The 27,605-nt window shown below is 39.3% G+C and overlaps 3 protein-coding genes across 6 annotated transcripts in view; 2 read left to right on the forward strand and 1 right to left on the reverse strand.

Moving 5' to 3' along the window:
* The first annotated feature begins 242 nt into the window (after positions 1-242).
* Positions 243-9,204, forward strand: LOC106167887 (heat shock 70 kDa protein 12A). Its single transcript, XM_013546781.2, has 7 exons — positions 243-779; positions 2,904-3,113; positions 4,190-4,331; positions 4,724-4,873; positions 5,465-5,893; positions 6,718-6,855; positions 7,285-9,204. The coding sequence occupies exons 1-7, from the start codon at positions 429-431 to the stop codon at positions 7,632-7,634; spliced, it is 1,770 nt and encodes a 589-aa protein (XP_013402235.2). The 5' UTR covers positions 243-428; the 3' UTR covers positions 7,635-9,204.
* LOC106167889 (uncharacterized) lies at positions 8,938-11,708 on the reverse strand. Its single transcript, XM_087008763.1, has 4 exons — positions 11,705-11,708; positions 10,202-11,116; positions 9,409-9,759; positions 8,938-9,101 (listed from the first exon to the last, which is right to left on the reverse strand). The coding sequence occupies exons 1-4, from the start codon at positions 11,706-11,708 to the stop codon at positions 8,938-8,940; spliced, it is 1,434 nt and encodes a 477-aa protein (XP_086864889.1).
* A 3,927-nt stretch (positions 11,709-15,635) lies between these two features.
* LOC106167937 (uncharacterized) overlaps positions 15,636-27,605 on the forward strand; it is a 48,759-nt gene continuing 36,789 nt past the window's right edge. The window contains exons 1-2 of one of the 4 annotated variants that reach the window (XM_087007998.1): positions 15,636-15,832; positions 24,795-24,977. In XM_087007998.1, coding sequence (XP_086864124.1) covers positions 24,930-24,977 — 48 coding nt within the window. In that variant the 5' untranslated portion in view covers positions 15,636-15,832; positions 24,795-24,929. Of the gene's footprint in view, positions 15,833-16,615; positions 16,793-24,794; positions 24,978-25,080; positions 25,105-26,352; positions 26,510-27,605 lie in introns of those variants that run through there. The other 3 variants (XM_087007997.1, XM_087008000.1, XM_087007999.1) reach the window with 3 other exon arrangements.

Below are 27,605 nucleotides of genomic sequence, written 5' to 3' on the forward strand. Positions count from 1 at the left end.
TTTAATGTAAAAAAAAGGAATAGTTTAAAACATTAGTGTCTATTAACAGTTGGAGGATACATGCGTTTCAACTTTGCACGTTAGCAAGCCAAAACTTAATTATTAACATGTGAATCGTGCGAGTATGTTGATACATATGTAATCAATGCAGGTCAACCTCAATAGATTTATGAAGATAAGCCCCTTTTATCAAGTATCTCATGTGACAGATATTAAAGCTGGTCAAGATAACATTCTGATATCAAAATAGTTCACATTTATATGTAGCGAAGGCACGCAGCTGCTAAAGTGTGTCAAACCTGTGTGTCCATTTAACCCTTTTTACATCGACACGTGCGATATATTCCGATGCCGTAAGGACAGGGCCAAAATGGTCACGTTCCAAGTAGAAACCAGCATGTAGCTTGGCAGTATCCGAGTTCGTCCAAATGGCGCATCAGAGTCAAGGACACGAGAAGATACCAGCAGAGAGCCAAGGCAGCCAGAACACTGCCGCCAAAGAACTGGTGGTCGTGGCAATTGATTTCGGCACTTCTTTTAGTGGGTACGCCTATTCGTACACCCATGAGCCCTCCCGTATATACATGAACAAAAACTGGGGGAACGAGGTGGGATGTGCCCTGTACAAAACCCCCACCTGTCTCCTGCTGAGACCCGATGGCACCCTAGACTCGTTTGGATTTGAAGCGACCGAGAAGTATGCAGAAATGGAAGAAGAGGACTGTCACAAAGAGTGGTTTTACTTTGACAGGTTTAAGCTAAAACTACACACAGAAGTGGTAGGTTGATGTGTTTTGTTATTCCCTGCTTCCTTCCCTCCCTCTCACTCACTCACTCACTCAATCCCCTCAAACCCTCCCTTTCTCCAAAAATACGCACAAACGTATTCCGACACGCTCACATACGATCCAACACAGGGTAAGCGCGTTCACACATACTACGATCTGCACAGTAGTCCGCCTTATTACAAAACAAAACTTATTACAGAATTTGTTGAGTAATTTCTCTGAAAATTGCATAATTAACGTAAAAATAACATAAAAATAAGGTCTCCGTACACCAAATACCTGTAGGAAGATAGTATTGTGTTTCCTATTGTGCTAAACAATGGTCAATGGTAATACTAGTATTGAGCGCATTCAATAATAACATGGCGAACAGTTTTCAGACAGCATGCGCAATAGTAACGATGACGCATTTTCTCGTGACATCTCTATTTATTTTCTTTTATTTCCATTTTTTTCTACATAAATGAAGCCTTGTGTTTTCAGTGCTTTTTATTTCATATCTAAAATTTCTAAAATAATAGTCTTTTTTTATTTAATCTAAGCGCCCATACCTCAGGATCACCATGGTTTCCGACAAATAGTCAGTGATAGGTTTATCTGATAATTTTCAATAGCAATCACCACTTGTGGTGACATTTGTGAGCGTCCTTGATGTTAAAAGCGTAGGTTGCAGTTCTCATTCCAACACTGTTTAACTTTCTATTACATACCAAGAGGGACTTTCTTGACGATAAAGTGTTATGAACACTCGTGATTTATCTTATCATTAATACTATGCAATATATCTGTACATATTTAGTAGCATATGTTGTACAAAGTATATCGAGTCGTATGTGACGCAATAGTCTACCAAATGTAACTGATCTTTGAAAACAAAGGTGTTTCATGTGCTAATTTCAGTACGCAATCGCTGCGTAGATGTAGATATGAGTGTTAAATTTAACGGCCACACTGTTTATAATAAAAAACTATATACTTTTTATATTTTGCTTACTCCAAAAAATTAGCTTAAAGTCGTCGAATCTATCAACATTGTTGAACTACGAAAGTTAAACCTCAGAAGAGTGAATGTAGGCCTACATATATATAATTTATATCATCTATAATAAAAGATAATATTGATATAAAAATCCACAACAATCTCCGGTTTTGCTGTAACTAGTTATGTTAATTGGAAACACGTTGAATTTGTGCACGTGTTTTTGGTCTTGGAACAAGTCAGGTCCAGATTAGCCTTAAAAATAGCCAAATCGATAATCCCTCCAGGGACACTGTTAATAGGAGTGTACATAGACTGAGTAGTGCATTGTACCAACCCTTCAGGCAATTAAGGCTTGTTTTCATGAGTAATTTGAATTTCTGTTTGCAGTTCATTGGCTGTGTCCATCAGGTCTAGAAAAATAAGGAGCTTTCTTAAGATTCTGGCACGAAAAAGAATACACAAATTGGGAGGTTTCCTATTACAATTGTTATTGTGAGAACAATGAAAAAAAAACAGCATCGGTCTTTCCAGTTGGAAGCAGAAAGAAAAGCTCTGAATTTATTTAGGAGACCTTGTTTCCGCTGAATGGCTGCTGGTACAATGTTTTTATGTTGCATATTCTTTTTTTTTAAATGTCCTCGTAACAGATAGGCAAAAAGGTTCAAAGACGTATGATTACAAAAGTCCTACAAGCATACCTTAAAGTCCTAAATATTACTACAATACAACAATACTATACAATACTACAATTGATTTATGTCTCCTTGATCTAAGCTAATTTAAATAATATGACATGCAGATAAAATAATGGAACAAACTCAAGTACATGTATGCTGTTCGAAATTTGGCCGATGACGGCCGCATTTATTGAAAGTCCCATTACTAAAAGAAATGAAGCAGATTAATGATAAACATTGAATAGTGTTGACAAATGACATTTAACATGTGTGCGCCCAAGAGATGCCAATGCACGTGAATAAGAATGCAGACATTCAAAAAAGCATGCTGAAAAAAATTTATATCACATAACCTACAAGTACACTAGTATATACAAACATCCATTTGAAAAGAATATTATATATTTGCATGTGTTTCTAAGATATTAACAGTACACTTACTTTGATACAACGCAGCGCCTGGACAGGAATATCAAACTGGTCGCTGCAAACGGACGTACGAAAAGCGCAATGGAGGTGTTTTCGCTGGCTATCAGGCATTTAAGGGAGCATTTCTTTGCTAGACAGCATAATAGCGTCTCGGATCACGACGTGAGGTGGGTGATCACAGTGCCCTCTATATGGAGAGATTCGGCCAAACAGTTCATGAGGGAAGCAGCCAAAAAGGTATTGGACATGTTCCTATATGCCATGTCTCTCTCTTTCGCTGTTTCGTTCTCTCTCTCTCTCTCTCTCTCTCTCTCTCTCTTGTATCACGTACAAGACACGTTTTCTAGGAAAAGAAACAGGTTAATTTTGGATTGCGACTTTGTGTTCCTGTGGCTGATAATTAATGCTAAATAGATAATGCTGGTGTTTCAGAAATTTCACTCTTTGCACAAGTTGGTAATTAAGAAACCTTTCAGAATCAAATGACGGCTATGATGATTGGTGAATCTTAAAATGTAGACATCACCTCGGCGATGGTACACGTATGTCTGTTGCCTAGCATACTAAGGAATCATCCATTTTTATCATCAATTTCACAAGAATACAAAGAGTAAACTTTTTTCAGACACAGTCCCCCAACCACCTTTAGAACGTACAAGGTGAAAATCTAAAAATAATAATAATTATGACCTTTGCCAGCTCATCCTTTGGGATGAAGGTCATCATTTTTATTATTTTTCCAGAAACGTACATATCATTCTTGACAGGTTCTTATGCAAGACGGTATTTGTAAGACGCCGGCTGTATTAATTATTAAGACTGGGTTGCTATCAATTCTTTCAGTTACCAATAATGCCTTTGTTTACATGCTGTTCATATTCATTGCAATGTCACTGACAGTCTAGGAAGCTCTTTATTATCCGCATTACCTTTCTTTCTTTCGAGGAATATTACTGCCGATCACATTACTGTGTACGATGAACTGCTAGAGAGTTTTTATAAGCATTCAAAATATAACAATCTAACAAAATTCGTTGAAACAAGCATATCTGTTGAAACCTTGAGAGACAACTTCCTGATCATGATGTGGACTACCAATTTGGAGAGCTCCTTAATTTCAGCTTGAGAAAATTTGCATGATATCTAGTGTACATGTAGTTTTTAATGTTTAGTTAACGTGTTCTTAATACACGAAGTTCACACGTACACACACACTCTGTTTTTACTGCATGAAAAACATAGTTTAAACATATACCAATTGAAGCTCATTCATGTACATATTCAGCACAATATTTGCCTGATTTTTTTCCTAGGCTGGGATCAGGGTCAGTAGTCGGCTTGTCATATGCTACGAACCTGAAGCAGCGTCTGTTTTCTGCCAGCGTTTGTCCCCTCACGCGTTCGTGGGTAATTTCACGGCAGAGGGCACCAAGTACCTCGTGCTGGATTGCGGAGGTGGGTCGTTTTTTCACCCTATTTTCCAGAAGTAGGCCTATCTAAAAATACACCTGAAGGATGCTGGAAACGACCGATAAAAAGTATACTACCAGTATAGCTTTGACACACAGGACGTGTATATTCCAATGTGATACCCTTAAAAATGCCCTTTAAACCGTTACTAGTGTAAAATCACCATCCATATTTTTTATCAAAGGCACGGCAGGTTCAAGGCTTACACTTCTGTTGCGAGGACAAGAGTTTTGTAAGCACAGGTTACAGGTATAATGTAAATGCACAGAATTGACAGTCCTTCTTATGTAGGATTGAATAGAAAAAATAGAAATAATAATAAAAATAAAAAATTAATAAACATAAAAATAAAACATGACATATTTCTCCCCCCTCAGGCGGGACAGTGGACGTCACCATCCAGCAGATACTGGACAACGGTCATCTGGCCACGCTGCACAAGGCGTCCGGGGGGGCCTGGGGCGGCATAACGGTGGACAGGAAGTTTGAACAGCTACTTAAGGACATCTGTGAAGACGAATTCATTGGTAAATATATGCTAATCCCCGAGTTATTGCTGTCAGTCAGTGTGTATCAATGAAAAACCGTTTGTAAATATATATCATATTGATAGTGTGTGTGGAGAGATTTGAAATATTTTATTATTGTTATTTTGTTGATTTCTGTGACATTTCATTCATTAACTTCTTTCTTCCGTGTTTTTATTCAATCATTTAGATAGAATACTTCATCTGGATTGATACACAGTGGCGCAGCCAGGCCTACTTAAGTGATATATCTTAATTGATTCTTTGATATTATGGTTTGCTCCAACGATAAATGTACCAGTATGAGTGCAGCCATGGAGGTATCTCAGACCTTCTTGGTGCGGCCTACCTCTGATTTCAAAAATCTAACCACATTTTTAGATGCCAAACATATAGCGCGCGGCCTACAACCATCGCTGATGGGGGACAGAAAAAAACATATCCACTATGTCCAAAATGACCAGTTAGCCTTAATTAAACTGCCCTCTGAAGTGGATGATACATAGTTAAATCAATCTATCTCTACTACACCTGGAGATATGTTACACGATACACGGAGAATGTGATGCGTGTCATTTTTTTTTCTTTCAGAGGACTACAAAGTTAGGCACCCTAGCGACTGGGTGGGACTTATAAGAGATTTTGAACTAAAGAAGCGCACCGTTAAAGGTGACAGCCCAACCATGATCAACATTCGAATTCCAAACAGTCTACGCGAAGAATTTCAATTTGCAAGAGAAATGCCTATGAGAGACGCATGCGCAAAATGCAATCTTGGTATCCAGTGGGCTGCCGATAAGATGCGACTGCCGCTCCTTCTGGTGACTGAATTTTTCCAAGACAGCATTACTTCTATCATTAATCACGTTAAAACATTGTTTGAAGAGCCGGAACACACTGACATTCAGTATATTGTGTTAGTTGGTGGGTTCTCTGAGTCTCCGCTACTGCAACAGGCCGTGAAGGATGCATTTCGCGACGGACACCAGGTTGTGATACCGCCTGAGGAGGCCGGGTTAGGTAAGGAGACCATGTTAATTAACTATTATTCTGAGATACGCGTGCGTCCACTTCAATATACACTGTGTAATATGTGTCCATTTCAATACACACAAATGCGCGTGCAGATGCAAATTTACAAAAAGACGATATCAATAACACGAGCATAGTCACACACTGTAATAAAAACTTTTTTACTGCGCAAAGCGCAATCCTCATTTCCACGGTTCGTGTCACATTTTCGTTGAGTCGCTCAAGGAAAACAAACCAAAGTTTAAAGGTTTATTTGTTGATGCTCGCAAACTACATGTTCTAGGTGATGTCTCCAACTTCGGAACCCTATTCCATAACTCGCGTCCGTCTTCATAGCTCTCCCAAGCGGTCTCCCCCTTAATCTGATCTCCGAGATATTACTTCTGAACGTCTTATATCCAAATTCCTTATCTAAGATGGAGTCAATGCGGCACTATTGGGCGGTGCATACAAGTTTTAATTACTCAAATTGCACACGCCTACTAGCGTTATATAATTACATGTAAAACCATAAAAAGAGTCAAGTGCACAAGCAACTCTATTAAAATTAATTTAGAAGTCTGGGGGTTATTTACGTGAACTAAACAACACATTTTCGCACGCTTGCACGAAAGTTTACACACATGCATGCAACCAATCCATATATACACCCATTTATTTATTTACTTATGGTATGTGTTTGCTGAATATATAAAAATTAGTTCAAAAACGCCATCCGATCAGCATGATTTCAATCATTATGTATCTTTTATCATCTTTTATTTCTGGGCGAGTAGATGTGCTTAAGTATAATTGTTTTTTTTCTGGTACAGCGATAGTGAAAGGAGCGGTTTTGTACGGTCACAACCCAACAGTGATTCAGCGGCGAGTGTCCTCAATGACGTACGGTATCGAGTGTGTTGCAGACTTTACAGATGGGGTTCATCCTGATGAATATAAAATAAATATAGGTAGGCCCCTACCGTTCGTATATGTGTGTGTGTGTGTGTGTGTGTGTGTGTGTGTGTGTGTGTTTGAGAGAGAGAGAGAGAGAGAGAGAGAGAGAGAGATTATTTATACGTCAGGTGGAAGGAGTGAAAAGAAAAATATTTTTACCAATGTCATTATTCGAATGAGTAGCGCCCGCTTTAAAATCTATGGGGGCGTCTCGATAGTCCGAAGGTTCATTGGTCCGAAAAGTGGTAACATTTTCATCGATTTTTTAATCAAGGGTTCATTGGTCCGAAGGTTCTATAGTGAACATTCGGACCAATGAACCTTCGGACTATTGAACCTTCGGACTATCGCTACGGCCCCAAAATCTATAGGCCTATATTTAAAAAAGCTTTTCCTTTCTTTGTGAAATGATATTTATTTTTGGTTTATTCATTCATTTCTAGCTGGCAGGGATAAATGTAAGAACGTCTTCAAAACCTTTGTGGAAGCTGGTTCCTCAGTTCAGATAGGAGAGAACGTTACGCATAGATTCAAAGCTGTTGTCCCATTTAAGCACACAATGCAGCTTCCGGTTTACGTTAGTTCCTCTAAAGATGCCAAGTACACAACGGACCCGGACACCACACCATTGGGGAAAATTTCAGTAAGTGTACCTGGCCAAAATGACCCGGGCAAGGAAAGACTGGTTGAAGTTCGCATGGGCTTCGGAGATACAGAAATCCACGTGACTGCCGTGGATCTAACGACCGGAAATGCGTCACTTCCGGTGAACATCAACTTCCTCGCAAAATGACACTAAAATGCAGCAGACGTGTATTCATAAAAAATACCCCAATAAAAGCACATCAAGCAAACCGCGGCCCAATAAACCCCCATAGAACTCGTATGAACACATTTTTTTGCGTTCACTCAAGAAAGGTCATCAAGGGCCAGTCGCTCTTCCTGTTAAGCATGTGCAGATTTTTCTGATTATGATTATATATTCTGATTATGACATGATCATCGATGCGGGAACTTCAGAGCCGTTCATGCGATATGAAATAATGTATTTACTTTGAAAAGGAAACATTTCGATAATGAAAATATATCCATATCTTGTGAAAAATGAAATCGTCACCACGCGGTACCGGTAGGACATGCGACAAGAAGGTTGGTGGGTTTGACTTGTTCCTATTCATTTTTACTGAAACTCGATATGTACACCTTGTCAAATACTCCCAGAAAATAAAAGAGCGTCTACTTGGTGCGCAGGCGCTCCAAATGTAGACACCCGGTCTTGACTGCCACGGAACCCAAGCCCCGAGGTGGGTTTATAAGGACCTTGGTTATGAGTAGGCCTATGTAGTGATCTCACATAATAAAAAATATCCGCGACAGAATCGCAATTAGGCGTATACCACAGTTGAATGTGTAAGTGGTTAACGCGGTTATTATTACAACCTTAACGATAGGTCATCCCATAAATTGTTGAGGGAACGAAATGAGGAAATGTGAAATTTTCTCGACTGGGCGTCGTACAAAAGGTGAATGAGTAATGCTAGTCGTATTTATAACAGCGTTATGTGAACATATTTTGTTATTGACTTTACGCGGAACACATCACATGCACAAAGAAACGTTTTGGGCTGATCCCAAGTATTGTTACATAAAATAATAATAAGCACATGTAAAAAATAAGTAAGTACATGTACAAGCGAAAGGTAGATCCAGAAAAACATTTTGTGTATGGTTCCACTTTCTAAAATAATGTTACGTGGCAGTATCCTCTATTCTGTAATAAGGCCGGCATTCTGACATCTAAAAGATGCAATGACCTTATATTTCCTTTAATATGTCTGATTGTTAAGAACACTCATATATTTATGAATAGTCCACCGCAGCTATATCAGCACAACATATAGACTATGTTAGAAGTGGTGGTAAAGTATTTATTGTGAACAGCGGCACAGTAATTTGTTGAACTTAAGCCTTTTTAATTCACTTTAGCTAAAACTTTTCTCATCATGTTGCATTTCTCCTTGAAATGTGATTTCTAAAATCAGTTACAGTCTCAGTTTATGACAGTCAGTGTGTCGCGTTGTATGGTTGGTGAGGTTTTAAGTTAAAAGTTTTTGCCGCATTATTTCAATGGCGGCTTTCTCTCTGAGTCGAGCCCGGAAGTAGACAGCGTATATGGCAATGGTTCCAATGAGCACGGTTCCAATTATGCACCCAAGAATGATTTGGTGCATTATAGCCGCATCCAGTTTTGCTTTAAGTTCTGTGGATGAAAAAAACGAATGGTACAGGTAGAAATTGGACATAATAGAGGTAAATGTAAAACAGAGTAGAAAAATGGAAATAAAAATGCGATTTAGAACGTCCTAATTCTGTTTGTTTGTCTTCAAATACTTCGTTAACAGAAACCTGATCAACTTGATATTTAACAGCCTGCATTCGTCGTCAACTTAAAACTGAGTTATCTTTCAGCTTATGAGTTTTTTCCACTGTAGATAATATGTGGATGAGAGAGAGAGAGATAAAAAAGAGAATAGAAACTTAGCAAAATGTCTCAAGGCAAAACAAACCTGGGCTTATACTCTCTGGATCCGTTTGTTTCCCGTCAAACCAGTCGGTTGGCACGTGTTGTATCCTAGCAGTAGCCGCAGTGGCCGCAGTGGCCGGAGCATTCGTGACTGGTCCTCCTGGGTTCCCAGGTGGGCTGGGTTGTCCTCCAGGGCGCATTTGCACCATTGTCATGGTATCACCCTTCTGTCCTTTCTGTCCAATTGCACTCATCCCCTTCATTCCTTTCATCCCCTTCATCCCCGGCATGCCCATTTCTCCCATTGCACCAAAATTCCCTACATTTCCCATTACGCCCTTCTGGCCCTTTTGACCTTTGACGTCACCAGGCGGGCCGACCATACCTTTCACACCTGCAAATAGTTATATAACTCCGATTTTCTAAAATGAAGACCTTTAATACCATGTGACTTTCTCTGACCAGGACATTCGCCTTACGTTATAGAAAGTATCTGAATAGCTGCCGCTTAGCCTGTGAGTAACGTACATTCTTACTGATCTTACTGGTTGTACATCTATATGGTTGTGACGGACTTTTGAAATTAAAATATGAGTTTAAGGAATATGTCGTGTTGAAGTGAGGATGTACTTGTAAACAATGCTTAATCATAGAAAATTGAGAAAAAAATATAAATATTGAACAATTTTAATGTTTCCTCTTATTTCACATTCCAGGTAAAACCGACTGAATAACTGTACGAGGGTGTGGGTAGGAACTGGGAGGGGTGAGAATTTCTGTTCACAAAATTGACGACAAAAACTGTTCAGTCTGATGATTTTATTTATAGCTTTTACCTTTGGGTCCTGCTGTCCCTGGTGGGCCACCGGTGCTTATTCCCTGTGGGCCTCCGGTTCCTGGGGGGCCGCCTGTCCCTGGTGGCCCTCCTGTGCCTGGTGGCCCTCCTGTTGATGGTGGTCCTCCTGTACCTGGGGGTCCTCCTGTCCCAGGTGGCCCGCCTGTCCCTGGTGGTCCTCCTGTCCCAGGTGGTCCACCAGTTCCAGGTGGTCCTCCCGTTCCAGGTGGACCTCCCGTTCCTGGTGGCCCGGCTGTTGCTGGTGGTCCGCCTGTTGATGGAGGCCCGCCTGTACCTGGTGGACCTCCAGTCCCAGGAGGTCCGCCTGTCCCCGGCGGCCCCCCTGTACCTGGAGGTCCTCCTGTTCCCGGTGGTCCTCCAGTTCCTGGTGGCCCTCCTGTCCCAGGCGGTCCACCTGTTGATGGTGGTCCTCCTGTTCCTGGTGGACCACCTGTTCCTGGAGGCCCTCCTGTACCAGGTGGACCTCCTGTACCCGGTGGTCCACCTGTTCCTGGTGGCCCTCCTGTACCGGGTGGTCCACCTGTTCCTGGTGGCCCTCCTGTACCGGGTGGTCCACCTGTTCCTGGTGGCCCTCCTGTGCTTGGCGGCCCTCCTGTACCTGGTGGCCCTCCTGTCCCTGGTGGCCCTCCTGTCCCTGGTGGCCCCCCTGTGCCTGATGGCCCTCCTGTACCAGGTGGCCCTCCTGTACCAGGTGGTCCACCTGTTCCTGGTGGCCCTCCTGTACCGGGTGGTCCTCCTGTTCCTGGCGGCCCTCCTGTTCCTGGCGGTCCCCCTGTTCCTGGGGGACCACCTGTCCCTGGTGGCCCACCTGTTCCTTGTGGTCCACTTGTCCCTGGTGGTCCTCCTGTTCCTGGTGGTCCACTTGTCCCTGGTGGTCCTCCTGTACCTGCCGTTCCTATTAGTGGCGAAATACAGTAATCAGTATGTGACGCGCAATGGCTTGTACGTTACAAAATATGTTTCTAAATATTTCAGCTTTATCACACATATCACAAAGATTATTTTTATGGACCGGAAAAACGTATTCGGTTATATAGTTTTATTTTTCTTGTTGACCTAGCGCATGGCATCGGCATGCAATTTTTACTTGTAAACACGCTATAAGGAAACATTCAGTATACATTGTTCCTTATTTTACAGGCTTTATCTAAAGAGCTCAAATACAGTTCAGTGTCGTACACCTAGACTAAACCTTATAATTAAAAAAGTCGACAAAAAAGGTACATTTCAAATTTTTAATGGACTACGTAGAAAAATTATGATAGCTAAAACTCAAATTTTGCACGTACATGTAGATGCAATGTAATATTAAGGACTGATTTACAAAATTTCAATGTAAACTGTAGATTTTGAAGTAGAACGCTTCACATTTGGCGCAAACCATAACATTAACGTCTTCAAGATCACGGCAATAACCGGACGTACGCCATGACGCCATTCAAAAGTATTTTGAGAAGCTGCCGGATGATTAGATTTAAATTACGCATATTGCATCAGTCTAGACTGAGTACCAAATATTCATGAGAAGCCAGGGGTGGGAGTTATAGCGCATGCGTGACGGGTTTGATAGAGAAAATATACTCAAACAAAGCCTGTGCAATACCGTATTTTACTGACATATATTTAATGGGTGGATGATGCATTTCAGGCCCGTAGCCAGCATTTCCAGAGAGAGGGTTCGTTTTCTGAAATAGTGGACCTTTTACCATGAAATCCTCAAGTACATCGATCAAATTTTACCCAGAGTGGACCTTTTCCCAGCAAAAGGGTGGATCTTTCGAACCCCCGAAGCCCCTCTGCCTACGGGCCTGTATTAACAGATCACTACCAAAATGTAATCACTTTTAAGTTTGCGGCCTATCCTGAAAAATTCACCACAATCCACTTATTACTTACAGGAGTGATTGAGTGGACTTGGCCATACCACGACTTGTGTTTGAAACCTAGCCTAAGTGACTTATTTTGCTTGAAATTGTTAAAATTTTTATAGTCTTTCGTTAAGCCTGTTTTAGTAACATATACTGTAGCCCACAATAACAGCAGTTCATAATTGGGTATTGATGGTACTTACGTTACCTAGCAATACTGCAAAATTGACTCAAGTAATACTGTGCCCACTTTCTTAGTCAGGCAAATAAATAAAAAAAAAGTTTTAATTCTTAACCCGAGTGACTCATACTTTTAAAACTCAGTTTGGCAGATGATAATAAAGTTTGCTTTGAATATTAATATGAGGTGGTCCCGGTAATTTGTAACAAGAATTTAAAAAAATATAATTTTACCAAACCTGCCCTTAGATGATTTTACAGAAATGCGCACAGATGGATAGCAAGGGGTTGAACTCCCAAGACATAAGTACGCTGTGTATATTGATAATCCTTGCATTTTGTCTCTTTTACAAATCAATTTGTTGGCTTTCTTCGTCCCAAATGTGCCCATGAAATGCAGTACAAGTGCTGAGTTTACTTATTCCCCGATTTTAGTGTGCACCAAAAGGCTCACCAAATTGGTGCAAAAATAATCTTGCAACTGTCTTATATTCCATGCATATATTTGGGACGAACAAACTATGCAAAAGAGACAAAACATCAGAATTATCAACCTTCTCTACATTGCTGCACCTTGGGAGTTGAACCCCCATGGATACATAGATACACACTGAAGATAGACAGTCTTCTTACCTTCACATACATCTTGTACAAAAGTAATTACGAGAATTACTTTAAGGCAGAGTAGCTGCATCCTGCTTTGTATCTGCTTCGAGCCTGCTTACGTTAAGAACATGGAGGTGTCTCCTTCAGCTGCAATTAAGCAAAATACCGTCGTATATTTGGAACAAAACATTGCAAAACAAACCACCCATCATAGGCAAAATACAGCAGACCTCTGGTTGGATAAAAATTTTAAAAGGCATTGGAAACGGGCCTATTTAGCAAAATTAAATCATCTCATAAAGTCTTTTTCATGCATATGAAACATCAGTTTTAGTCCGGATATACAGTTTGTAAACGCCTTTTTAAACAAAAAAGCAATGTGCCTTGTTTACTGACGTGGGGCTTTGAGCTCAATGTAGAAATTTAAGTGATTTGATACCAGACGTGTTTGAAATTCAAAATTCATGATATTAGATAGAATGTAGGCATAGCAGTATATGATCATAGATATTCTACGGTAAGAAAAAGTTTACCAATTACTTTACCTTTTTTTGCCAGAACGACTATTTGCCGTTTCCTCAACTTGGAGCAATAGTCACTCTTTGTCTATATGCTGCCTGTTGTAGTCTGTCTGCTTCAATAAAAGCTGTTTATGCATTTATGAAAAGGGAATAAAATCAAACGAATATTCTTCCGTTGTCACCATACCCTTTGGCTATGTGTGGTACATTTCGCGCTGCTCGCCGTGGGCAAAACTGTAGGGGATCTGTATACTGGTAGTGTGGTCGGAAATTTGTTAAAAGTAAACATGACTTTTTTATGTATTCCAGCTTGATTGGTTTTTTTTTATTTCCTGTTTTTTGTTCTGTGCTGAAAAACGTACTACTGGTGAAAAATTTTACCGTAGTGTCACTTGTTTCATTTTCAGGCGTATGACACAAAATCTGAAGCTATGCAAGCTCTTTTAACTACCATGTATGCAAAAGCGATTTTATGAGTCTACACGCCTCTGGGTCTCAATCGAGGTACCTTCAGGCCATGGAAGTTGCTTGTGATAAAGCAAACCCGTTACTCCTTTAGCAATGTATTTCATGATTCTATTGTGTGCTAATGTGGAAATGAAAACCAACACGATATGCAGTGAAATACTGTAATTACTCAATCTTTTCAATGGGGGAAAATTGTGAATTTTACAGATACTGTAATTGTAAGTTATAATTTCTTAAAAAATTAAGTAATAGCAACAAAATGAAAAAAAAAATGCTGCTTTACTGGTATATCTTTATTCTATGCAATTAGATTAAATGCACAAAAAATGCTATAGAAATATTGACCATTTAAAAGTCGAGTATATTACGGTAATTCAAATCTAGCCCATCCCACTAACATTAATTTGGCCCATTTACATTTTGAATCCACTGCGTTAAAAAATATTACAGTACTAACATACAATATATAATTCTGCAATCCCCTCATTTTCCTTTTGTGTATTGTACACTAAAAGGTTAACCCATATTAATTTTACAGCTAGGTTCTAAAGGGGGGGCACACGGTACATATGGCATTGTGTTATCATAAAATGGAAAAGGTTTGTCATGCAATGTGAAACTTTGAAGGTAGCGTGTTTTGCTTGCTTATATTTTGATTTATATACATCTGAAAGTACAGGAAAAGTTGATTGAGTTTAAGAACGCGCTATAAATGGAAAGATAAATTCCAGCAATATTTAAAGGTGGTGTATAAAGCCTTCAAAGGCTTCCCTTTTCAGCAGCGAAGCGCTTGCAGTATTATTTCCAAATGGATTGCGGGAACACTATAATAATACAATGAGCAGAATAAGCCCGACACGGATAAGGTATTTAATTATGCATTTATGGAAGTGTCAAGCTTCCGAGGCTCAAGTGATAAAATGTTGTCTGTTTGTTGATTTTATGAGCCACTTATTTTTATTTACTTTCTTTTTTGTATTGTTTTATCCGTTGTAGTTTGCGTAGCTGATTTTCTTTGGGAGCGTTCAGATAAACCCATCTCACCAGCTGAATCTATCCAACTCTACTGGAGACTCTCCTAAAGTGTGATAACTGTAATTATTTGGCTTAAATTTCTTACACGTCTCCTCTAGCTGCTAGATGGTAATTAACTAATTAACTAGCTACTCAAGGAGGCGTGTCAAACAATTAAGCTGATAACACTGAATACACTCAGCGAAAATCCTCCTGCTGAGTTGGATCGATCCAGCTGGTATGTTGTTTGAATCTGAACGCGGCTTTTGTCTCCTTCTGTCTGCCTGTCAGATATTGAAATAAAAGAGAAGCATATCCCAAGTTAATTTATTTTTGTATAAAGAAAATGATGCTATAATAAAGCATAGTGTCTGTCAGTTTTATCTTTTTTTCCTGGGAAAAATTCATCCATTTTTAGATAGCCTGGGAATACAATTGGTTTGAGAGTCGCTGTGATTCACGCAGGCTTGAGAGCCGTTTTCGAACGTGGCAGATTGAATGCAGCAGACACAATTGTCACAACTAGCGCATTCCTCAGCAAATCGTATTTTCATCCACCTTTTTTTTTTACTGTGATTGTCATCATGGCAGATCAGTTGCCCCATATGTTTACATTCGTCACATAGTACGAGGCAGCGCCGGGGACCAGTTTTTCAAGATGCATTTCGTTCAGGTTCACTCCCCACCCACGCTTCGATTTGCCCCCGTTTATTGCAGCGCTATAAGAGAGGCCTGTGAATGAACGAAAGTCGTGATGGGGGCTTAGGTATGACGCTGTTCAAGGTCACAATTTATTTTATATCGCTGTCGCTGCAGTTAACGCAATGGTAGGCACCTGCTGAGAGAAGGACTTGACCTGGCTTTGTAAGTGTAGAGGGACGACTGGTCACACCAAAAGGAGAGGGCCCCGGGAAGAGCGCGCAACACCTAAAGTCGTCGGGTATCAAAGCACAGGTACGCTATTTTGCTAACAGTACAGCACTGATAGTATTTACTTTGTGACAATTCTTTTTAAATTAACCTCACTAGAATAGTCATTTGTCACATGTCATCAAGCTACACGACCCTATTATTTATTTCCTGGGGTCGCTGTGACACTCTCTCATTGTTATTGGTGTGCGGAGGAGTGCTGGACCTTCTGGTTAGAAAACAGGCTGCTTGACAACGATGTCACCGTCTCGTCATTGAGAAGAGACGCAGGTGTCGTTGCTTAACGAGTGATGGAATAACTGCCCATGTACGACTACTTATAAGTTAATTGTCAACATTTACACAATGGTCTTTAAACACAATAACTCTGATGAAACGCTTTTTTAAAATTTAATTTACTGTGTTATTTATCATAAATAGAAAAACCTGCTCGTTGCATATCTGGCTTCAGTGGCGACTTCGTGTATTCAAAGGTAAAGGGAAGTGAGGCAATTAAATGTGTAATATATAGAGGTTAAGATAATTAATGTGACTCAACTAGCACTAGCAGTTCTTCCACAGGTACATGTATTTAGCGCTGTCACCCACTCTTCCCACAGGTCAAACTGCGAATATTTTCTTTACTGTCAATTAACATTTTCTCTCCCCGGTAGCAGTGACATTTCACAAAGTGAGGAAGCAAAAACCCGCTTTCGAAACAAAGGCCGTTTGATACGCAATGTGTGCCCATGCAGCCGTTGGACAACACATCTTGTCGCCAGTAACCTACATTCTTTTGATATGACGTTAGTCACCGCAACGTTCAACTCCACTTACACCTTACAAAGTGGGAGCCGCATTCAGTTGGCTGTAAATGTCGCGCCGAATAACAACACGGAAAACCAGTTTTACTCGAAACAATGTAAAGCGTACCACGGTTTGTTTGTACGGGACTGAGTTGGGTGCACGCGGGCGAGTGGAGTGAGAGGAAACGCCTACTTCGAGGTAATGAGGCTTACCTTATTAAATATCAAACATGTCATCGATCAAGTGTAATAATAATTGAACCCCGTGCACTGTCATAAGACTCCTGGCTGCACCTTAATACACCTGCTTAAAGCCGAGCCTTGGTGCCGGTCTGAGAAATGAATGATAAGGTATCAAAGAGTAACTGAAGTCTTACGGAGTCTTGCGATAGCAGTCTACAACTTAATTTCCCAGGTCTAAGTCTTAATCACATCGCACAGGCTCGGGAGATTGACATTTAATTAATAGTGCAGTTGTCAGGATGTGTTATGGTATGCGTTGAAGACCCATTCACTTGCTGCAGACTACAGGCTATGCCGGTAGTAGTCTACATTTTATAATAGAAATAGTGTGGTTCAATCCAAGACCGGACTGTTTGCGTATAGATCACGGGATTTATTGCATAACTTCATACTGAGACCTGTCTTTAACTTGGAAAAACATTATGACTGCTAATCGGGTCTAGACTGGGAACAACAGATATAAAGGTGATTTTGTGCGTGAGCGCGAGCGCATACAGGTACATGAACGTTTGTACGTAGCTATGCTTTGTATCTTAATTCAGATGGGCAAAGGCATAATAGCTTATTGAATTGAGGCTTTTGAGTATATATTACGTTGGTGAGCACCGCTAATATACTGTAGTAAAGTATGTAAATAAATGAATGTCATGATCGCATGAATGGAAGCATGGGAACTTGTCAAGGGGTGAGATAGGGTTTACAATGTGTGAAGGTGCACTTTAAAATAAGAAGAAGTAGAATCAGATGATCAACTCTGAACCCCATGGTGGTGTTGCTTTAGAGTAAAACCAGCTATAGTGATATCTTTAAATGACCATTTTGGAAGGTGGTGACCCGGATATTAATTGTGCACTCATATGACAGCAGAACGCACAGTATAAGACATACAGGCGTATCTGAGCAAGGTTTTAACGACGGTTACTCTTTAGAAGGTTATCAATCAGAAGAGGGCAGGATATTTTATGATTTGACATTCATGGGGACAGACAGAGACGAGCACTTAGCACAGCTGGTTATAATATTCAAGTCACTGTGTAAGTTCCTTACGTGCATTCGGTCCCAACCACCTGGTGACACAATTATGCTTAACTCCGGCTTCCTATAGTTATGCAGGGTCAGTACACAAACCAGGGTCAAATTCTGTGAAAATTACTTTTTCTTGGTCTTGAACAATATTAATAGGACCGTCAATCATGCATTATTTGCATGAAAGTCGTAAAAGTGGAGGCACCTATTTGACGCTATGCATACATGACTTAAAACCCCTTAATGGTAGCTCCATGCTCACAGGTACATAGAGATGAACTTAAGTTCCATTCCCAATGGAAACTACCGTTCCACATGGATCGATCCGACTCTGCAGGGACTCTAGGTGAATGCAATCAGATTAACAGGTTAACACGCCTCATCTTGTTTCCAACGTACTTGTTTATATTTAATGTACGCAGTCGGTCAAATCCTATTTATAATCTACTGTACATGTGTAACACTGTATCGCCTAGACAGTAATAGGAAATACAATAACTAACTACATGTACTCGTATAACCACCAGCTTTTTTTGGATTCTACTCAACTCCAGGAGGAGGCATGGTAATCTATTATAAATAACCTGATTGCATTCAGCGAGAGTCCCCGCTGAAATGAATCACTCTACACAGAACAATAGTTTCATTGGGAACGAGGTCTTTGTCTCAGTAAATCGTGTACATCTAATATCTACATCCGGCAGTAGCTCTTCGTCCCCGTATGTTTATCCCTGTATTAGGTTTTATTATTGTGTTCCTTTTTTTGGGGATGCTTTGATATGTACCCAGAAAACCTTTTTTGTGTGTGTGAACACGGCTGATAATGCCTTAACCCGACTTTACTTTACTTCACAGAGATATAATGTATTTCATATACATTTGCCCGCATTCCTCAATAGCATCACTGCAGAATATATTTATATATATATTTTATATGACCTGCATATAACATTACAGGTTTTTCTTCCTGACAGCGTCATGCAAGATTAACACTGTGACAATATGGAGTGTGTCCTGTTTTATTTTCAATAAGTGAAACATCAGCTGGTTTTTTCCTTTAATACAAGGGCCACATTTTATTATAAAAATATATTTTCCAATGATATTGTAACTAAGAGACCTACTCTGATTAAATGACAATGGTTTATATTGATACTCGTATATCAAGAAATACAATATATGGATTTTTCATATATGTATTTCCTTCTTAATATTGTTCGATTTTGGTAAAAAAAAACATCGTAACAATTTAAGCATGTATGTGTTTTCAGTGTTTTATTCGAATATGGCATATTGTACATGTCATTGTGGTGTATCGGTAGTAATACATCTGGCCCCAAACGCAGTTGTCACTGCATGTAACAATGCATGTTAATGTATTTGATAACCGCCTCACTCAATCAGTTGTCAAACTGAAAACCTACTGACATGCTTCATATGAATCAAAGAACCGAGAGAAAGACCTCGTCAATGGATATGTTTTGTCCAATTTTTGCTTGCGAGGTCACTCAGGGTTAATTTAATCATTTCTGATTCGAGTGTATTTTTTCCCTGTAGCATTGAGTTGGGGAAACGACTCACATGAGTTCGAGGTGACCGCATCTACACGTATCTGTGTGTGTGTGTTCTTTTACATTTCAAACCAGGCCCGTAGCTAGCTTTTGCAGAAGTGGGTTCTTTTACTGAAAAAGTGGACCTTTTTTCATGAAACCTTAGTTTACGTAGATCAAATTTACCCAGAGTGGACCTTTTTCCAGCAAAAAGGGGGGTCCTTTCGAACCCCTGGCTACGGGCCTACAGACGCACTTGCTACATGTATACGGGTACTTGTTGTCGTTTTGGATGCTTAATTTACTGTCCTTCATAGTGCTTTATCTTGTGTACACAAACATAAAACGTATTCACTCTGGTATTGTTCCTTTAACATAGTCGCCGATAGAGGGGTCATTAATCAGCAGTGGCTATTCTTTTCTGAATCGAGGTCTGTGAATTGGTTTGTTTATACATGTACGCAGAGAAAAATTGCTCAAGCTTTACAGGTGAATTAAATGAAGGCGGGGTTCTAAAATGCCCAATTAAAAGTCCGGTACTTTTTTCACCAAGACCTTAATAGTGCATCATAAATTCTTGGCCTTCACATTATACTGAGGTTAAAGAAGCACAACACGTCCCATGAACTGTATGGCCGGATTTGTAATGCAAATGGCCATTTAACCTTTCTGCAAGGCGAGAGGTGGTGATCTCAAATTATTTTTAGATGTCACCCGAAACATTTTTGAAATGGGCAACATCATTCTATCACATTGACAAAATGCGTTAGACACCTTCAACTGTACAATATGAAAAGTTGATGTATTCCCGTTAACTATTTTATGGGTGTAAATATGTATCTTGCCAGCCCTAGAAAAACTGAACCATTGTCCACTATTACTTGTGAGGTAACTGTAAAAAAAGCATCACGTCAAAAACACTTAAGTACAGAATCCCACCGATTTTAATACTCATTTTCAGAGAGAGAGAGAGAGAGAGAGAGAGAGAGAGAGAGAGAGAGAGAGAAAGGGATAGAGAGAGAGGCTAAGTCATGTTATTTGCCATTCCTATAGCATTCCCAATAACCTGGGGTACATGTGCTTCTGAGGCCTCCAGGGAAGTTGTGTTCGATTTGTATGCCAGAACTAGATGTATATGTTTGGGGGTTTGCCAGTACTTTAATTATATGCACTAACATGAACCAAGCATCACTGTCATGTCTGTATCAGGGTGCACTGTCCTTTCTTTTGTCTTTCCCGTTAAAAGGTTCGCGACAAGATAATCACCTCATCTGTTTTTAGAACGATTAAGAAACTAATATACTTAAAAATATTTTTTGCCAAAAAACAAACTTGCTCTTGCTTTTATATCAAATCGAAAGGTTTTATGGTATTATATACTCTAAGGGCATGTTTTGCATAGCAATTGGGATTACTTATTTAATCTGGATAATACAGCTTAGGTGTCATTTCTTGGTATATTTATAACAACGTTGGTGGCCTTTGTCTGCAATAATGACTCACTGAAGGAAATGGAATAGAGCATAGGTTTTGGGTCTCCGGTCACCTGGCATCTGTGTTAAAAAAGACATTAACCTCCACAAGCACACAAGCGCGGGCACTCGCATGCACGCAAGCACGCACGCACACACACACACACACACGCACACACACACACACACACACACACTGCTGGCCTCCATTCAAAATAATAATAATAATAACAATTATCAGCCACCGAGGGCTGGAGCTTTCCAGACTTTCAAATATGTCAGGTGATAATCAGCGCGCCTAGCTCAGGGTAGAGATGAGACATCGAATGCCAATATGAAGGAAATGCACACATGTGACAATATCATACAAGCTGTCACTATATGCTATGATAGGTGTTATAGAACGCCGCGTGAACGATCTTGTTTCACCTAGGCATTGTTATCACATGGCGTTTTTTTTTATTCGGGAGGAGGATGCAAATTCCTTTGATCCATTTTGAGGCCATATTTTGGTCTGGTTTAGTTTCTTTCACTGGTCATCTATAGGTGATCTCTAGTTTAATTCTGTTCCATTCTAAGACCCGTTAAAACATCTTAGTTTTTGTAATAATTAATACTGGAACAATTCGCTCGGATACGCACATAGACTGTATTTATTCGATGTTAGATGGCGAAATTCAAATCCCAAGCTGACATTTTTTTTCACATCTACCGGTATTCGTCCTACCAAAAGACACAAGGACGGGGGCGTTCACTGATGATAAACACCCAAATACCGAAGTCACTGTAATGTTACCCTTCCGTGTTTCCGTAGTAGTTGTGCAACATGACATGAATATAAATCGAGCAATCATTACAATTTAAGTCAAGCTTATCTTTCGTTAAGCCGACCTTAAATGAACCCTGCTTGAAAATAAGATGACGGGGTTGGGATGTATAGGCCTATAAAGCCCGTATCCCTCGCACCGATGTCATTTTACGCCTCCTACGCATGTCCGAATTATAAATCAGTTGCTCTTATCAAATGTCTTTCAAATATTGATTGATAAACTGCGAGTCGTCCTACGACAAAACGGTGCGTGGGTTAATTGGTAAATGTTTCGCAGTAAAGCAAACTTTTCTGATAGATTTAACGGACAGTAAAAAAAGTTGAAAAATAAGACGTCCCGCACGAATTCAAAGTTATTGTTGTAAAGGAGTAGCGTTGTACGAAGTAATAATATATGTACCAGTAGTAGTAGGAGGAATTAATTTTATGTTGAAAAACAATTAGTGTGGTTTAAAGAGAGAAAAATAGAGATTCTACATGTAATAAGAGTGTCAAATTCTCACACTTGCAAGTCCTTTATCATTTCAATGTGTTAAGTTTTGTGGAAAATTCTAAACACCAGCATATAGGAAAGCTCGTGGAAATATATTTATATATACCATGTATACCAGTACTTAACCTTGTTTAAATCAGACTCGGCAATATTTCCCTGTGCAGTTCAATGTGTCATTTACTATATTATAAGTAGCGGAGGTTTTTCTAAAGGTGTTGGAAGGTGAGGGTGTTAGCTTTCCTCCTCTGACATCTTTTCTGAAATGACACCTATATTCAGCATGCTTCGGTGAGCTACTCGTATAAAGTCTGTTTACGTATCAAGCTCGATCTTTCAATTATGCCATTTATGGCGTAAGGTTATAAAAAAGACATGAAAACGCATAATAAATCATCATCATTTCTGTCAAAAGTAAAGTATCATTTTTAAAAACATGTCTTGAATAAAACCGAAATACCGCGCTAATATTAAGTGTCTTTAACCTGGTGTGTCTCGTGGAAGAGATAAGAGCGTTCTTAAAAAGCATAAATCAAAACCTGACAACCTCGAAAACAACTCAATCTTGTTTAAAACCACAATTATATTATTTCAGTGTAAATAATTTAAAAAAAAAACTATTGCAAAATTGCATACTTATGTAAAGAATATATTAAAATACCCTGAAACTAGGACCCCAGTGCCCTGCAGAGCAAGCAAATCCATAATAACAGAAAAATCATGGTCACGACTGTATGCAAAGGAAACGACATGAGTGACACCTTTCGTAAACTTCTCAAACGAACGCGACAGCCTAATACATCTCTATCAGCAACTTTACAAAAAGACCAGCCAACAACAAACTCGGCACCTGTAAGTGGTGTTATGGAGATAAAAAAATCTGTATCAGCGATAAATTTCCACAGTAGTGAGTAATGTTTTCTTAATCGAAAACATAGACTTTGACTCAACTGCGTGATGCACTATTAATCAAATTAAGAAAATGGATAAGTGAAAGTGGCCTACGCAATGTTTTATAGCTTTAACTTGTGACTGAACACTTTTTGATTTAGAGTGTGTTAAATCTCCTTTCACCTCTTTGCATTATATGTCTTATATCAACCAAAAATGTTCATATCGTCCTGTCATTATTTAATGAATATTAAATTATGCAGAAGTTTCGTTCTGTACATTTTCTGTTAGAAAATCGTGTCTCTCGGAAAGGCGTGTTTGAATCGGTTTGGTATCTTTTGTTAATTATATAAACACACGAGAATCTTTTAAACAGTTCACAAAAAGGTAAGAAAATATGGTGCGGTGTTATTAATGCGATTTATATCGAACGGTCCCTGTGAACCAGCTGTTCCCTTGTAGGTAGGCGTGATAATGGAGATAAAAAGATGTGTAAGAGAGAGAGAGAGAGATTCATTAGTTGCTGCTTAATTTAATCAAGTAAATGAGTGAATGTTTTTGGCCATCCGGTAGAATTTGAATCAGGAATATGTATCAATCGAATTTTGAAACTTACGTGGTGAAATTCAACGATTAACCTACGTTGCGGTCTCACCCTGAGGCCTTTAACATGGTAAGGAGCTGGATGTCACCTTGTTTAGTGTCATACGGGTACTGTACGGAAAAGTTTAATCTCTCCAACACCGGGGACTGGGCGCTGGTGACCTTATGACACTAAATAAGGTGACCGGTCCATCCAGGTCATTACCAAGTAACGAGTCTTGATTGAGGCTGCAACGCCCGTTAGTCGATAAAGCTTACCATGTACATTTAAGTTCCAGAATAAGATTGATATACATTTCCTGATAATCAAGTAAACATATTACTGAAGACATAGTCATTTTCATCAGAATCTAATACCACACTCATGTATCGGCCTTCAAATGAATTTCAGCTTGAAAGTGGTCAATTTACCTATTTATAATACATAAAATATTGTCCAAACTTTATTGCTACTCAATTGGTCATAAACTGGAAATTGGCATATCATCATGTCCACATCCCTCACTTTAAAACCACATAAACTGTAGTGCCCGCGCTGAGTGAGGTCTGCCAAAGTGGGCTCATACTAATGTGCCTTGAAATATGTCAATATATCATTCTTTTGCATTTGTATGTTGCTCAACATTTGTATTTGTATAACGCTGGGGAAGACATGGGGTGTGTCAATGTAAAAGTATAGTAGTTTCGACATGTAAAACGTTATGAATGATATACTGTATCTTTTCGTTTCAATTAAGTACGGAGTGAATTAATCTCTGTCTCTGTCTGTCTCTCTCTCTCTCTCATGCATAAAAGCACATCCAGTTTATTTAAAAGACATACCGCCATACATGTATGCTCCATCATGTTATAATTATTTTTATTATAACTGTTATTATTATTATTGGTTTTTGGCTGGCGGCGTAGTTTACTTCATATTTCTAAATAATATGTATTCCTGTTCTGGGGATAAATAAATGCCTACATATATTTGTGTCTAAAGGGGATGGGGTAGTCCAGTAATGAAAAAAGAAAAAAAAACGCCGGGCTCCATATATTTTCTGCCAAAAAGCTCTGTACGGATTGATAATTGCCTTCTCCCTTTTTTTATTTATCAGGGGCTCATGTGCGAACACCGATCCGAGTCATTACTACTGAAGCAATTCTCTGCCAGCTGCTTCTAGACGTATAAATAACGTTGCATAATTCACTCGTTGGCCAGAGGTTAAAAAACATCCAGGCTCCACGACGAAATGCCGAAGATTGCCGAGGAGCAGTCCCGATCGGGCGAGTCTGGACAGGTAAGCAACTCGAGCTGGCAATTTTACTATTCTTATTGTGTTACAATTTCGTGTTGTTGATGCATCTTATACGAGAAACATAGGTGGAAAGGACAGCGTGTAATTTTCGGATTATCTGCGCCGATAGGTAAAAGAATTGCTTGCTTGCTTGTTTAAATCTCGTGCCGTTTTTCAGTCGGCCGGACGGTCGATTGGGTAGGCAGACAATCTTTCTGTTTGCTTCAATTGTCAGTGACGATGTTTGGCTCATAGCAGGTGTATGCGTTATACAGAAATAGTACCTACGCATTCCAATTTGATGTGACATTTAATCACAGAATGTAATCCTTAAAGCTAATATTTGACATCATTATTACTTTTTAAACTTTGAGTTCCTTATCGGCCTCTCAAAGTATTCTTAACACTCCATATACATGTCAAAGTGATATTATAGTTTCCTTGGAAGACAACGAGTCATCCCATGTTTATGTTTGAATATGATATGAAAGCAAATAGTATTTTGATTTAACACATATATTTAGAGTTCACTTTTGTACACGTACGGCACGAGCATATTCTTGCACTGTTTTTTTTTCACTTAGCCTTGAAAGATTTAATGGTAGTGCAAAGTTAATGGAAAATTGTTCTTTTGGCCTTAATTGGCTAAGCCACAGGTTGTTCCAGGTCGTGATAGGGGATTCACCTGATGGTCAATATTACAAAATGGCCCTTTGAAGACTTTTGCCCCCCTCTTCTTAAAAAAATTAAGACAGCCTACACTTAGTTAATAGAATAGAATTAATCGTTTAATCTTTTTTAACTAATAATGGAACGCGTGTACCTCCTACATCTAAACCCTTTCAGATGTTTTTAAGGTTCATGGGCTGTTTTTTATATAATGCAGCACTTTAAATCATTCTATAAACAGCAAGTTGAAACAACTAGGCATTTCACTGCACATTAAAAAGTTTTTTTTTTAATTTAAAACGCTCGTTAAGATTTCCCACTGTGGGTGACCCAGCTGACTTAAAAACCTGCTCAACCCATAACTTTTTAATGCATCCGCTTATCAAATTTGAACAACACTTAAAATATATTAGGCACACAATGTACACTTAAAAGTGTAATGTATTCTGTATATATATAGCTGTCTGAATACCGAATGAGCCGAGAGATCGGCGAAAAGTCAAACGGGAGTGATTAGTCAATGATGCATTGCTTTAAGGAGCTGCAGCTGTTTCTTTGGCGGTCTTAAAATATATGTAATTTTTCTTACATTGGTGGATAATCAACTGCTCCCGCAACTGTGGAGGATGATGCATAATAATAAATAGATACCTGGGAGTTAATCACGTGCAGGATCTATTTAGGGCAGCGCTTATGACTGCGGTTGTTTTCTCTATGTGAGAACATGTCTGCAGAGATGTATGTTTCCTTACGTCAGCCATCGGGAACTCAATATGCTCTTCTGTCCCAGAAATTGGCTCCCCGCTGCCGCTCCTGCTGCGCACTTACTTCTCCTCCAGTAGGGATGGCATTGTAGAAATTTTAAGGTATAGTTTACGGAGTGCAAACGACTGGTGATGCGTTCGTCTATGTGTATGTGTGTGTTACGTTTGTCATTAGAACAATATTTTTTGATGATTTTGTCAATCAGCTAGTCACTTCATACCACCCTACCGAAACAGCATGCAGAAATTTTTCGTCTTAGATGTATGAGATATTTCTAGTTTATATATGTAACCACACAATACGCGTCTTAATATATTATGCAGGTTGTGACAAGACGAACATGTAAAAGTGTACTAAGGTTATTATAATTTTATGATTATGCAAAACAAGATGCTTCTGGCATATGTAGCACTTAAGGAACTTGAAGCATACGTATCAGTCATGTTTACCAGCGGTATCATTTGGTTTTACCAGTTGGTTAACAACATCCAGCAGTGTTGTACAGCATGTGTGTTATGCATATTTTTTGTGACATAGATTTATTGAAATACATATTCTACGGAATCTGTGAATGCTGGAGACCTTCAGTTTTCTCTAATTATATTTGATTTATATTTATCTGTCACTTTACTTGTATTCTATGCATGAAGACAGTGTTTTTTCTTTTGCCACGGAATGGTGTTTGGTAGTTATCTATCAATTAACCCATGTGGGATTCTGCCTTCTTCAGAATAGCCCATTTCTCCTCGCTCTTGTATCCTATTTTCTCTGGCTCATCTAAAGAAAAAAGTTTATGCCGACACGACCTACTGCGTTTGTTGTATAAATTTACTCCTCCACGGGGCAATACACGCGACTTTAATCCTAAAACCTTTACAAGTATTTGTATTAGTAACTATATATGAATGGCACATGCATGCACTGGGGCTTGCCGCGGACTCATCGCAAACGAAGTTTATTTGAATACAACATTTGATAAAACATTTGCCATTGAAGAGGCCGCATTATGTACATACCAAATAGTCTAGTCATGCTTATTAGATCAGCGATAAGTGCTGTATGTTATAGCTCTCGGACATAAAGGTAATATGAACAGAAACTAAAAGCATTGGCCATACAGTTTTATGGACTTGGTGTTAACAGTCTTGATATAGCAGTGTGGTGTTTTCTTTTTAGAAAGGTGTTCGACCCACCTTA

The sequence above is a fragment of the Lingula anatina genome, chromosome 3, assembly GCF_051362555.1.
Source record: "Lingula anatina isolate TDL-2025a chromosome 3, LinAna3.0, whole genome shotgun sequence".
NCBI classification, from domain to species: Eukaryota; Metazoa; Brachiopoda; class Lingulata; order Lingulida; family Lingulidae; genus Lingula; species Lingula anatina.

Excerpts from the sequence above, each read along its gene's own strand:
- LOC106167887 (XM_013546781.2), top strand. The coding sequence starts at position 429 with ATGGCGCATCAGAGTCAAGGACACGAGAAGATACCAGCAGAGAGCCAA. Across the intron at positions 780-2,903 it reads TAAAACTACACACAGAAGTG|CGCCTGGACAGGAATATCAA; the intron begins GTAGGTTGATGT and ends GATACAACGCAG. Across the intron at positions 4,874-5,464 it reads CTGTGAAGACGAATTCATTG|AGGACTACAAAGTTAGGCAC; the intron begins GTAAATATATGC and ends TTTTTCTTTCAG.
- LOC106167889 (XM_087008763.1), bottom strand. Across the intron at positions 9,760-10,201 it reads AGGGACAGCAGGACCCAAAG|GTGTGAAAGGTATGGTCGGC; the intron begins GTAAAAGCTATA and ends AACTATTTGCAG. Across the intron at positions 9,102-9,408 it reads TCCAGAGAGTATAAGCCCAG|AACTTAAAGCAAAACTGGAT; the intron begins GTTTGTTTTGCC and ends TTTCATCCACAG.